General features: G+C 44.6%; 1 protein-coding gene across 1 annotated transcript in view; it reads right to left on the reverse strand.

Annotated features, from left to right (window-relative positions):
- The window catches only part of tacc2 (transforming, acidic coiled-coil containing protein 2), a gene marked incomplete at its 5' end in the record, with an annotated part of 41,649 nt that overhangs the window by 11,480 nt on the left and 15,115 nt on the right, over positions 1-15,054 (reverse strand). The window contains 3 exons of the mRNA XM_079229557.1: positions 1,095-2,493; positions 2,930-3,036; positions 14,000-14,296. Of these exons, the coding sequence (XP_079085683.1) occupies positions 1,095-2,493; positions 2,930-3,036; positions 14,000-14,296 (1,803 nt within the window). The remainder of the gene's footprint in view (positions 1-1,094; positions 2,494-2,929; positions 3,037-13,999; positions 14,297-15,054) is intronic.

Genomic DNA, 15,054 nt, shown 5'->3' on the forward strand with positions numbered 1-15,054 from the left:
TTTTAGGCCCAGTATTTCATAGTTAAAATTCTGAACAGAATTCATTTGGAATTAAAATAAATGGGCCCATAACTCGCCCTAAAATATGTATATCTAGAAATATCTAATAATAATAATAATCTTAAAGTTTGAGTTTTTTCAACAATAGCCAAAAATGAACACAAGAGGGAGCACAAGCACCTTCTTTGTTACACACTTGCAGACCGGACACAGGTTAACAAATATATATATATAACAAAGAAAGATATTTTGTCAGCTTCACGAGAAAAACGTATTGAGACATATTATATTAACTTTTGTTTACTGCTGATAGTAAACTATTAGAGTCTGTTCTAAATGTTGTAAAGATAGACTGCTAAAGGCAGCAACACAACAAACTCAATAACAACACAATGTGTTAAGTTTGTTATTCAACAGCACCTCATCGAACCCTGTTGCATGGACCTCTTTTGGAAGGATTCAAGCCTTTTACGCTGCCGACCACACACAACCGCAACGCAACGCTACACTTTGGTGCATTCTGCTGTATAGTTTTGCTGAATGAGTAGAAGTTTGTGTGTAGCAACTCTTCAATGTTTAAATGAATATGTAAACACATGAGCAATTATTGAGATGAAACACAGAGTATTCTAATTGTACTATGATGTTTTTCAATTGCCATTTCATAGGCGAGATTGTACTGTACACAATACAAACATACACAGAAAAAAGGTATGTCCTGTTAAAATAAACAGGATAAAAAAAGGTTTCCATGGAATTGTTTGATAGTGGGCACAAGGGATTGTGGTGTTTCTGTTAATAGGAAGAGGGACAACAGGGCAACATGCTGCTGTAAAAGAGGGATGGATGGTTGTGTTGTCCCTGTACTTACAACAGACAACATAGAGAAGACACACCCCTGGACTTCCTGTGACATATGAGAATACACAGACACAGGTGACAGACAGAGGACACTGGCATAACAGACAAGAGGATCACATACAAACACAGACTAACCTCACTAACAGAGACGCTTACATTCCTTCACATGAATACAATGTTCTGGAAGTGAGTATGGACTCTCCCGTGACTGTGGTGATAGATTGTGAACTTACGATTTGATAGGAGTTTTCTTCTTCTTGCCAGGTTTGTTCAGATTTTGGTCCTCCAGTTCCCCGATGTTGTCGTTGTCATTTTCATTGTCATAGTCATTGGAGGACAGTTCGAAGGAGGCAGAGGCCTTCGGAGGAGAACTGGCCATCTTAATGGAGGATTTGAAAGGGTCTTCAGAGTCATCAAAGTTACTGGTGTCAAAGGAATAAGACGGCTGGGACAGTTTGGGGGAGTTGGGAATGTCTTTCTTAGAAGTAAACGGATTGAAGTTGGGATCCTCCCACTTGTCAGGTTCAAACTTGTAAGAGACTGCAGGAGCAATGATTTCCTCCTCGTTGCCATTGTAGGTTGCTGGAGGATTGTTGTCCAGCGGCTCCGTCTGCGCTTGAGGGGCCTTCTTCAGCCCCAGCTTGGGCTTCCTCAGAGGCATCTTCGCACCGGGCTTCTTGCCCACTTTCTTGGGTGGGGGAGGGGCCTGGTGTGACGCCTCACTGCCCTCCTCAGAGTAGTCAAACTCCAGCCTTACTGCCTGGCGCTTGGCTATTATGGGTTGTTCTTCAGGGTTGGTGATTGGCTCTTGAAGAGGAGCTGGGGGACCCGGCTCTACAGAAGACACAGAGGGTCTTTCTGGGGGAGTAGCAATGGGGGCACACACAGGGCCTTTACGACCCAGTTCGGGGGAATTGGCAATTTTACTACCTCCAGTGTTGAAAGGATCGATGTTCTCAAAATTATCTGGATCCCATTTGTAGGACGTACTAGGGGGAATGGGAGATTCTTCTCTGCCTGATGGACTACTCGCAAGAGGGGTCTCCTGGCACAAAGGTAAGGCAGGGATGCTCTCCTCTTGGCTGGTGAGGCTGGTCTCCTCCAGCAGGGGAGGAGGAGTCTCCACTCGGCTCTTCCTGGTCCTGCGGAGGGTTCCTCCAGGGCTGGGGGTTGCAGATCCTCCCTCTGCCTCCTCCTGAGGCTGGAGAGGGCTGGCCGTTCGAGGCTTTGCGCGCTTCTTGATCTCCGGGGTGCTACTGGATGAGGCCGGCCTCGGACTCTCTGGGTTGGAGTTCTGTCTGAGAATAGGCTTCTTCTTCACAGACCCAGGATGGACTTTCTTGGGCCTGCGGAGTGTCCCTGGAGCGCTCTCGGTGCCGACGCTGAAGGATTCAGAATGTGGACGGAAGCCTCCCACTGAGGATCCGTCCAACAGGCCCGCACTTTCTAGTTCTCCTCCCTGGAAGCTGAGCGAGCGGGTCAGAGTGTGACTTGAATCTCCACCATGCTCGATATTGTATTGGCCACTGGCTGCAATGGGTTTGTTCTCATCAAAACCAGAGGACGGGGAATGACATGTGGCATCAGCTGAAGTCAATTCAGAGTCAGGAGGACTGACTGATGTGTCTGCTACTGCAAAAGATGGAGAGACGTAACGTAAAGAGGTTTTACTGAAATTAAATTGAGATGATTATATTTTCTAACTGGTTTGTGGGTGAGATGCAGTTGTGAACAAGACAGCTTGCATGGAGTTAACAGCTGCTGCTGCCATATCCAATTATAGAGATAAATGGGCTCTAAATAATTCAATAAGAGTATCCAGTTGGATAAAAAAGTAATGAGAATTAACCACATGAGAGAGAGAGAGAGAGAGAGACTGAACCGATTGGTCAACCGTTCCTAGATATCCCAAAAGCTCCAGAAGCTCCTCTCAGCAAACAAAGCCAGATAGGAGATACTGCTTTATTCCACTAGATGGTGCAACAAGACTTTCTTACGCCTGTTTTTTTTTTCATGACGTTGTAACGCAGCATCTTACGCACATCATGGCGTAATTTTCGTACCCTACCTTTGTCATCAGACGTTAGTTGCAGGGTTGGGGAATCTATAGGAGAAAGAGTCTTCACTGGGGTTGTGGCTTCAGGGGTCTCAAACGCTCCATCAGAGTCTGAACTCCTATAACAAAAGATGAGCATACATCAGACTGACATCACTTGAACTCTCGTGACTGTATCTGGATTATTCACGCCATGCGTCGGTGAGCTAAACGTCTCTCCTTCAGACAGAGGACATCACGAAGGATACATCTTTCTTCGTTTTTTCGTGCTTCCGGTGGTGAGGTGAGGGCAGCAGGTGCAATTTCCAGTAGTGTGTACGTGTTTTTAAAAAAAGGCCTTCGGGCATTTCTGTTTTCATTTCTCATTGACTTTTATGGCTACAAATGAAAACGCTGAATCTGCAGTGAGGCGACAGATAACGACACATCTGAGACACAGGATCATCGTACCTCAACACACTCATGCAACACACAAAACCACCTCAAGATCTACATCACAGATATTAAATAGATAGGGAGGGACTATGGGGAACACTGAGCCGAAAATGGAGAAATTGCCAATTTCTGCACGACAATAGGCTGTAAATGAAAATTACAATGTTATCATCCATGTAAAAGACATATTGATTGGTTTTCCTCAGCAACACACAAACACACGCAACCTGACTACTACCGTCCTCAGCCTCCCGTCCCATCTCACCTCTGTCTGACCGCCTCCGCGGCCGCGCTGATCATGTTGTCATGACGTGAGCCCCAGGAGAAGCTCCGGAGGAGCCCAAGAGCCGGATCCGAGCCCGGACTGTCCCCGTCTCCTGCCCCTCCCAGCAGCGAGTCCCAGCCCCAGCGAGCCCACTGCAGTGGCGACAGAGCCTGCCACGTACTCACAGCCATGGCGGGCTACACCTCTTCGCACTACGCTGCTACTGCCGGACACACAGGTAGACACCCACAGCCTCTTCCTAGGATGACGACTGAGACCACCAGATCCAGCCTGGTCTTCTTTTTCTCTCCGGTCTAATACCTCTTTGTTTTCAATCTACGCTCACAGTCCTTTCACGTTCCTCTTTGTCATCTGTAGCCGTATCAGTCTGTCTCCACTCCTCCCCAGTAGGTAATGATGCCTCCCAATCTAAACGGGACTGGCTGCAGAAGCCCACCCTGCACACTGTATATTCGATCTCTCTCTCTCTCTCTCTCCCCTTCCCTCTCTCAGCCCCCCCCCCCCCCCCCCCCCCCCCGCCCCTCTCTGTCTCTTGCTCCAGAACCATGTTGCTGCATCCACACAGAAGAAAAGGATGTTTCCCTCCAGTCAAACCTGCTCTGATGAAGCTTGCTCATTACATATACCACCAGTGCATTTGATACTCATATTTGTTTATTATTATATATATTCATACTTTGTGTTTTTTTCCTGGCTAAATTAATTAAACTAATGTAAAAAAAATGTTGGTCATTTGCAAACACACACCCAGATTGTGCTCGTCAAACCCAGGTCATGTTCTGACACGCAGAAACTTAAATAAAGGTCTTTTTTGCAAACACTGTGTTGCTATGGTAACAGCAGGTTGCTCCCGCCATAAGTTCCACGTTGGAAGTAAAGATGGCGGCTCACAGTCCCACACAAACACACACACACACACCACAGAGGCTTGCCTAACTAGTGAGGTCCAGTGAAGTGTTGCATGATACAGAACACAAATTGCTTCATGCAGCTGCTTATACACAATACTACTATATCTGAAACAATGAAAATAGTCTTTTATAATAAACAATATAAATATATGAATAAAAAATGCAATGGCTAGAGGAAGCTGCCATTATTTTGGACCTCTATATCCCTTTAACAGTAACACAGAAACACAAGAGCACAGACAGGAGAAGAGACAAGTAAAATGACACCTCCATGACCCTACGCTATATTGATCCAGCTAATCTACAGGGATTCAGCTCGGGGCGTTGATGGAGCAATGTAGCAGCCTATGTGGGTTCTTTGTCACACACACGCAAACATGGATCAAATAAAACCCTGTAGTATGGAAGACATGGGGGGGCCTGACACATCATTGAGCCCAATATGCCCGATGCAACCATTACGGTTTATAGAGGAGGCTAGTAATAAATGTCTTTTGCTGTCATTTGCAATATGTTCACTATCCCTGGGGTCACATCCCAGCAGAGATGGAGGTTCCTCTAAGCCAGCAGTATGGCGAGATTGCACTTCAATTTGATCCACTGACAAATATCAACAATTCACAAAGGCTACACAAGCTCCAACATGATATACAGTGATATGTAGTGCCTATTTATTATATTTTCATATGTTAAGTCCCCCACTCAATTTCCTTAAAAAAACATGCATTTTTTTGGAGGACGGTGATTCAAAAAATAAGACAGCACATGGCAAAGTAAAGAGCCAGAGCCGTAATCTCTGTGAGCGCCCAGTGTGTCCCAGCAGGGTGAGACTGGTCTGCCTGGAGATCCATCTGGGTCACTGGGAACCAGGACCACAGTGTCAGATGGTCTGACAGGAAGCTCCAAGGGCAGGACCCACTTACCAAGACCAAATAAGCAGACACCAAACCAATTCATCTATGAAGATGTTTAGCCTTTGTTTTGTTGTGCAACATCAAAATGTGCAGATAAAAGCTGCTTCTCTGAGAATGGAAATAAAACTGGAAACAATTAGATAATAAGGTAATTAGGGCTCATTTTATTGCTCTGTTCCTGTCCTTGCAGAGGACATTTTTCATGTGGCTGCAAACACTGTGTTGCTATGGTAACAGGAGGTTGCTCCCGCAATATGTTCCACGTTGGAAGTAAAGATGGCGGCACACAGTCCAACCCAAACACACACAAGTGACGCTTGCCTAACCAGCGAGGTCCAGCGTGGTTGCGTCAGCATTATTCTGATCACAGCCCATAAATTGATTTAACTGAATTTGTTTTATTCTACTCCTCTTTTCCTTGCAGGATGGTTAATATTGATTATCTTAAACAATTGGCATCTATACATGAAATTATACATTGAAATGAGATCTGTAATTAAATAAATGAATAATGTAAATACAAATCAATCTGGGAATGTCTTCTGTGTTAATACAGTCATATTTTTAGTAGCTCTTATGCGACTCGGTTGCAGACACAACATATCAGCGTGTGGGTGAGCAGTCGGGGGGCCGATGGAAACAAAGGGAGCAGCAGTCAGCAGCAGCTTCTCTCCGGCTGATGACTGCCTGGAGACAGACACTGCAGCGTGAGGCAGGGAGACGCTTCGAATCAGGCAGCCAGACGTGTTTCTGCTCTGAGCTAAATCCTCCTTGACTTGCCTCAACAGTTTTCACAGTGCTGGAGGCAGAGCCATCACCAGCCCCGGGGGAGAGGAACATGGAAACACAACACCACCTGTCTGTCCTAGATATGCACATCGCCAAAAAAAGTTTGAAGATGTTGGCACTTATCTGCTCTTTGCAAAATATGCTCAATCTGACGTCAGAATTTGAGAGCGATAAAGAGGCCACTGTGATTTGATGGAAGCTGATGTAAACATACATTGATGAATGAATGGAGGCAGCTGTGTGATTAGCCTCCATGGATTAGCTGCCGCAGATCCACTCCATCGTCTCTCGGCTGTCAAACTCCTCTGAACCCTGGACTCAACTATCATCTGTCCCTTGACATTTGATCCTTCACCTCCCGCTACATATCTACAATTCTTCATCCCTTTGCCCCTTTACCTCCTCCTCCTTCAGCGATCCGTCTCTGCTGTTGAGGCGCTTTCAATATCAAGTTGATTTTTGATCGGCTGCTGGCCTGTAGTGCCCGTCTGTAAGGCATGACAATGGGCTATGTGGCAGTTCAATGCATCGCATTGCCAATGTCAGTTACAAAGCAATAATTATTGAATACAATAAAATTTGTTTTTATCATGAAATGTACCTGTCACATGCCATTAGGATGTAAATATTTTAGAGCATGTACTTTGATTGTATGCTAGTAACTGTAAATGTCTGTTAAAAAAATGAGGAAGAGGGTGAAATTATATAATAGCAAAAGATGGAGTTAATACTACGGGTCTCTCCTATATTGTATACAGTGTCCTATGAGATATAAATGAAGACCAACAGAGGGAGCTCCTGTGCTGTTATCCCTCTGATGAATGAGTGTCTGAATATAATGCATTACATCATAGGAACTAAACACTCTGTGAAACACCACAACAACCTATTCTCCTTTCACAATAGCCTCTTCAGTTTCTACACAGATGAGATGTGGTGAGCAACGAGGAGGCTTTGTAATGGGAACAAGACCACGTTGTTTGTTTTCTGCAATTGATTCATATGGAGAATCACTCTGTACCATCGACAGGTTATAAAAACAGAGCAGATGTCTCTAATCTCTATCGAGGAGGATATCAACTCTCATCGCTAGTATCCCTTCATCCAAGAAATCCACTCAATCTCAAAACAAGGAAGTTAAAAAAAAGGTGTCAGACTAAGATTATCTCTCCATGTAATACCTCATCTAGCCTAATCTGAGACTCTGACTGCAAGCAGATGGCACATTAAACAACGACAGGCCAGGTCTGGGAGTCAGAGCACCGGCGAGGAGGGGGTTAAAACACCTCTCCATTTTGAAGATGAGATCAGATGCCATAGGTTCCTTCAGGAGTAGACCAACCCACCATCAGCGCAGACACAAACAAACTGGCCACTCATTTTACATTCCCATGAACTCAGTAAAAGCCTCATTATTAATGGTTGGGATGATGTGGACACCGTGCGTTAAGTCAACGACAGAAGCACTTTGCTGCTGATATTCTTGGAAAAATATTCAGTTCACTGAGGTCTGAATTTAGCAGAGCTTTGAGATACAAGAAAATGACTTATGTATTATGCTATAAATCATTCATTTCTACACTACAAACAGCCCACACACACACACACACACACACACACACACACACACACACACACACACACACACACACACATACACACACACACAGTCACTCCATTTCCCTTATCCCTCCCCCGTTTCCCCTGATCCCTCCTCCCCTGTGCAGTCGTGTGTCTGAGATATAAATAAAACACAGCAAAGTGGAGCACTCTTCTTCTTCGTCTCTCTCCCTCCCTAACTCTCTCTTGCTCTCGTCCACTCATATTCCTGAGTTATCTTCTTCCACCCCCACACAGCGTGCTCTATTTCAACACGGCCGCCAGCTCTCGCTCCCAGCATGGCAGTGTCGTCCTCCTTCACGCAGAACAAAACATCAGCCCACCGGCCTCCCGACGGCACCTTACTGTACTCATTGCCTAGTTCTGGTTCCCACGGGCTCACCAGGAGAGCGTTCATGTTTCACCCACACGTACAGTCGAGCGACAATGATGCACATGAGCCTGCACACGTGCTCCCAATTCTTCCCATCCTTATTTACATCACAAAAGCAGACAACAACAACAACAACGACGACAACGTGCTCAGTTGGTCACAGTGGATTTTACAGTCTGAGAAGGTTTTGTGACAAGACGCATGAAAGGAAAGAGTAAAGAAAAGCAAAAACCTGCGGGAGGCAACAGAACACAATGTCTCAGAGATGTTTGTCTTGTCAGGCTTCATCATGCAACGGAAAATAATGCAAAAAATGGCAACCATGCACGTAATACTACTCAAAGGTGATTGCCTTCTGCATAATAAAGAGGTGGTTTTCTAGGAATGCAAGTGAAGTCCAACTCACATGTGTTCTTGAGAGGCACAGGGGGTCTCCCCTTGCTCCATGGACTCGTTGGCTCCCATCCTCAGCTAGCTCTGACCCCCCTGCCTGCTCCTGTTTCTCAGCCAGCCTCCACATCCACCTGCTCCCGCCACCCCCTTCCAAAACCCCCTGTCCTTTCAGGCTGACCCTTATAGAGGAGGCAGGCAGCCTGAGTCAGAGGAGGTGAGCACCGGCTGAGCTTACGCTGCTGCAGTGCAGAGGATGAGCGAGTCCCGCTCGCATCCGGGAGCGAAGCAGCGGATGAGTAACGGCTCCTCACTTTAAGCGCCGCATCCCTGAACCGCTGCTGCTTACAGAATATTCCCCTGTCTCATCTGGCGGTAAAATGATGCACCACCAGGGGGAATACAATCTCCGAGAGTAAAAAAATTGCAAGAAGAGTAATCCAAAACAAAAAGGATGGAATAGCAATCCGGCTGTCTTGCTGTCTTGCATGAGTGTCTGAGGTGCCTCCTCTCTGTTTGGCTGCTGATATCGCTGAGCTGTGTTGTTGCTCTCCCTGCCACCTCCCCCCTCTCTCATCCACTCTCTCCCCCGACTGCAGCCTCCTGTGCCTTTAAAAAGACATGCTTTTTCTCGTCTGCTACCGCGACTATGCAAGGGAGCCGAACAATAGCAGACCCCCCCCCCCCCCCCCCCCAAAAAAAACTGATTAACAGGCGCTTTCCCTTTTGCTCTGTCTGCCCCCTTCTTCCTCCCTCGCACAGCAATTATACCTCACGTCTTCCTCCTCTCTCAGCCAGTGACTTGCACAGTGAAGACGTCATTTGTGTGTCTCCTTTTCACACAATGGATGCTTCCAACATGCAGCGTGGCCAACCAGAGTGATGCCGGAGGTAAACAATAGACTATGAGAAACTAGTATGTGTGTGTACTATTTAAGTCTGACCCTATTATATTCCCCTTCATTCAAGCCACTCCACCAGCACACATTGACAAAACAGGTATTATGAGACCAAAAAAAGAGACCAAAATCTAACTACCCCTCAAACAACCCTTATCAGACTCAAAATGTTAAAGATATAGATTTTAATTATAGAAGCTTAATCCAAAGGTGTCATTCTTTTGTGAAGAAGCAGGGACACATATGCCACATTTCTAAATGAATACAGTGTCTGTGTTTAAATCCCTGGACAGCAGGCTGGGTCGGTAATCCAATTTACTGGCACTCTCATCAAACATTGAATCGCATCAAAGACTGGAGTGGAGAAGCAATAATTATATTTTGTCTAGCCGTCTTTTCGTTTAGACGTGTATGCATGTGCGTGTGCGTGTGTGTGCCAGACACAGGGAATTTGTCCTGTGGGATGGAAATAAGAGCAGGAACAGGATCTGCAAATTTCCCATTAATTTTCAAGGAGCAATGGGAAAGAGAGGCGTTGGAAATATGAGAAGAACAAATCTATTCTACACTCATGGGAAAGTGAGGAATTGAGGGCTCGCTACAATAGCGACTCCAGCCTGAAGCATTTTGGAGTCACACAAACTTGCTGTCTTCAGGTTTCAGGTGTCGTACCTCATCCCACAAAGACTAAAAAGACAGGATCTCCAATTCAACGCGTCACACAAAAACCCCGTGTTCATGTCCAACCGAACACCACATTTAAAAAGTTGAGCGTTTGCATGTAAACATGAAGTCCATTAACTGATGTTCACAAAGAATATTGATGTGACTCTAGTCTCGGGTGGGCCTGTTGGTCGATGTTTCACAGCCCGAAGGGACAAGTAAAAACGATGCCCACTCACAACTCACAATACACACCCCTGCTAAAGCAAAAATATTGATTGCTATTGCCATCCCTACCCCCAAACCAGTTCAAATATATATATCTGTATCTGGGGCAGAAAATCCTGTGTAAAGTAAAAGTCCTAATCTATTGAATGACTGACATTAAAGTCCTCCTAAGAGCCTGGCCCTGCACTGCCGTTTCAACTCTAGACCGAAGAAAATGAAGAAATAAAAAATTCAACAAACTCAGGCACTGGAAGATATGGCTGTGGCAGTTTTTTCTGAAAGATTCATAACGACGCTCAAGAGGAATCAAGGTCACCACCATCCGCATATGTGCAGCCTGCAAAGGGTTTTGAATGGAAATAGAGTATGCTTTTAGGAAGACTGCGATGGTGCAGAGCAATTCGTGGTTTCATGGCCGTCCGTTGAATCTGTGTGAAGACTTGGCAAAACCTTATTCAGTTTAGAAAAGAGTGTAACCCTTGAAATGGGTTTTCTTTGCATTTAAACAAATCTAAAAAGGTACAGTTAAGTCAGAATTAAATATGATAAGCGTGACTTATCAAAGGGGTCATGGATAAGATGTACCTTAATTACAGGTACAGTCTCAAAGATTGTCTAAGGCTTAAATTAAACAAGGAAAACAAACAATATAACCCTTAATTTGGCACTGCGAAACTCAGGGACCCAATCATTTTTCAAACAAACCTCACGAAGGACCACAAAAGATGGGACCACCTTTCCACAGTCAATTATAGGTATGGACTCAGTTGGTCATAACAAAATAGCAAATTAAAGATACACTGTCACATTGACATGCAGTTCAAATACGGGTTTTGGGGGATCCTGGTTTTAGACATCTGTGACAGGACGCTTGTTCCTGATCTGATCCTCCTCCTGAACAAAGCTTTGTTTCTCATATGCCAAGTAAAGGCTGCATTCCTCCCATAAACAATCCCTCGAGGGAGCAATTCCCTGAGGCTGTGTCTACAAAACAACTACGCTCAGACTTCATCAGTCTGCATTTACATTAGCTCTTCTTACAACATATTTGTGAGATTCTGTAGCGTTCCTACTCGTTGTGTCATAAAGTACATGATACAAACAATCAATGGAGTAATCATGAGCACTTTAATGGGAGACCTCATAAAGAAAGGCTACCCATTATCTCCATCGCAAGACATGTGTTGTGAGCGGAGAAGATAGTGTGGAGAACACATTCTTTACATATACATGAAAAAGGCTGTCTGTTAAACTATTGTAAAATGCAGTGCTTTATATCTGGCGTTCTCAAATAGTCACAATAGTAGAGTGGAGGAGCTGATGGTTTTTTTTTGGGTGGGGGTATTCAGGGAAATCCAGAAAACCAAAGTACAAAGTGCATGGAGTCACTAATTATTAACTCAACAAAGGAAGCCTGACTGTTTTTTTTCTAGTTTAAGGAAGGATTTAATTATTAGTCATGCAACGCTCAATGAATCATTCAGGAAAAAGCACATCAAATGTGTGTGTGTGTTTTTTTTTATATAAGAAATGTCGAGCAGATTGCTTAATCTGTCATCACTTTATTACCAGTAGCATATATTGTATGTTTTTGTGTTTGCCTTGTTTGTGTTTGCCTTGCATAATGGCTTTCACACTCAAACTAACATACCAGATTAAATGTATAGTTTTGACATGGACGCATGTTGGTCGTGTTTTCTGGATAATCTGTGGCATCCAATCAGATTACTCCATGTGTTGGTACACCTCTCCTCTCTACTGTTACCGAACAGGACTCTCAGATATCATAAATAACACAACAACACTATTCTATCCTCGTCTAGTCCTCAATGAGCAAGGGATGTGTTTAAAAGGCCAAAAAGTATAAAGTCACAAGCAAATAGGTATAATTCTACACAGAAAACCACACAGAGTCTGTTCCAATTCAACACTGATGCATAGGAAGATAGTCGAGCTGTGTGTCTCCATGTGCTGCTTTCATATACCTGCAGCATTCAGACAGTAGAGAGCAGAAGCAGGCTGGCAGTGGACCATAAACACTGGACTCTGTGAGGAGAAAACACCCTCTGCTGGTTGTAAGTAACAGTGCACTGTTAAAGAGGCATTACCTAATATACAGCATGTTTATGAAATAAATTGTATTTTCAGAATGGAAGCTGTGCTGATGGCAAAAGAGGAGCATTTTAATGTAATTAGTATCAGCGCTATGAAAGCAAATCATTGTGTTTTTTAGCTTCGTACCATAACTATTAAGAAGCAGCTTTAATGGCAAGAAATCAGCCATAATATGTCATGTGGTTATTATAAGCCTTAATGTGAAAAAGCATGGTGTGTAAGTGCTATACTTTATCCTGTAATGTAAGGATTCACATATAAACATTTCACCCTGAAGCTTTTGCTATATCCAACATTAACAAACCACAATTGTACAGTATAAATTTGAGTTTCCATGACCACTCAATTCAATATTTACTTCATGTGGTAGACGAGCATAGCAATGCTAATCTGTAATTGTATGAGGTGCTAAAATTGGTTGCTGAAATAGAAGACGAACGAGTTGCTCTGGATTTCACCCAGAAAATGGTAATAACGCTGTATGTGACATATCTGTATATAGTCAGCACTCAGAGTTATATTTCACAATCCCTTATAGGAATGATTCAATATCCAAGAAAATGTGCTTATTCACCTTCTTGCCAAGAGATCAGAAGATTGATACCACCCTCATGTCTGTACGGTACGTAAAGCATGAGCCAGCAGCTGGTTAGCTTAGCTTAGCACAATGACTGTAAACAGGTGAAAACAGCTAGCCTGCTTCTGTCCAAAGATCCACCTACCTGCACCCATAAAACTCACTATTTAATACATCTATATCTTGTTTGTTTCATCTACACTGAAAAAAGAAAACATTTTCAAGTTCAATAAAACAATTCCGTGGGGTTTATGTGTACTATTTCTTGGCAGGGTACTGAGATCAGGCAACCAGCAAAGACTCCAAGTGTTACTGCAACCAGCCAAGAAATAGTCCAGCACATAGAGGTGTGGCTTGACAGATTATATTTCCTTGGACAGACCCGACTCCTTGTTTCCTCCCTTTCTTTATGCTAAGCTAAGATAACTACATGACCTACCCCACCCACATATTTCCCATGTCAATCTTTTCACTGTACTCTCTGCAAAAAAAAGAATGAGAATAACCATGTTTCCCAAAATGTTGAACTATCCCTTTAAGTTAGAAAAAGGCCACGGCGTGGATAACTACATTTCCAGTAGTTTCTTGCTCGGTTAAGGAGCTCTGAAAATCAACATCTACGAGGTAATTCAGTGTGCCAGATCTCGATTTAATGATGTAATTTAACCTGAATCAGGGTTGAAAGGATAAGACATGGCTACTTTTCGTCAAGCAGGCTCAAGGGACTAATGTCAGCACTGGACAAATCTTCTATGAGGTCTTACAAACGTAGCAAGCAGAGGCACGGAAGAAAACCGATTATGAACTTTACAGTGAAAATAAAAATGACCCAATGAGCTGGTTCATAAAACAGTGACAGTCAGGCAGAGTTTATGTGCATACCTGAAAGGAGGGGGCCAGGGTGCAGAAGCAGAGAAGTGGTCCTCACACTGGGAAGCAGGTAAAGGAGGGGAGGCAGGGGCTGGAGGAGGAGGAGGAGGAGGAAAGCAGGGAGATGCAGGTAGGGTTGGTAGAGCTTCAGGAGTGAGCCTCTCTGGGGGTGTAGGAGGAGGAGTGGGAAATTCTGTGGTGTCTTGGAGGTGAGCAGGGATGGCAGGCACGAGGTGATATTCGGAGGTAGGAGGCAGGGGAGAGGCAGGGACACGGTCGCCTCTCACTGCCTGCTCAGCGAGGGAGGACCTGCAGGGGAGGGAGCACAACACATCAACAGCCGGACCAGCCACAAGAAGGCCAAGAACTGTGATTCAGAAAGCACTCTGAGGACACACTCCACTTGCCTCCAGAAAATAATAACCATAACGGAAACTTACGTCAAAGTAGAGAAAGATGGAGCACTCGTCTGGATTTGCCTCGACCTAAACTGCTCCCCACAACCATCCTAAGTACGCTTTGCCATTTCAATTAGAACAAACTGTAACTCCTCTCTTAGTCCCCTTATATGATAAGCCATGTTTCCCTTGCTTGCTCTACTTGCCTTCTGCAGGGAAGTAGCCTGCTTGAGAACGTCTGGCTCTGTCATCAATGGCCACCTGGTGGAGTGCATTTGGCCCCGATCCAGGCCCCTCTTATCAGGAGTAGTAGGCGCTCTAATCTGACAGGCAATGCGATGGACGCCCATGCAGCTGTTCCCCACTTGGGGCATGCCTCCTGTTTAGCTCTAAAAATACCTCAGTAGCCTCTTCTGCAGAGGAGAGCTTCACCATACCTCCATCAACTAAAGCACATGTACAGAACTCAACCGTCTGCTGAGCAGCACTTTCCAAACGTCCTTTCCAGCTCATGTCAGACTGAAACTGAGCTCTGTTATTCTTCATCTCCCTCTCTCCGGTAAAGTCAGACCTTAATAACATTTAATGAGGGCGTGTGCTTTTCTTAAGGGCGTCACAGTTTGCATCGAACACAAATCTGGTTGCCATTATAAAAAGGGCAGAACTTTC

The sequence above is a fragment of the Taurulus bubalis genome, assembly GCF_910589615.1.
Source record: "Taurulus bubalis genome assembly, chromosome: 14".
Taxonomy (NCBI): domain Eukaryota; kingdom Metazoa; phylum Chordata; class Actinopteri; order Perciformes; family Cottidae; genus Taurulus; species Taurulus bubalis.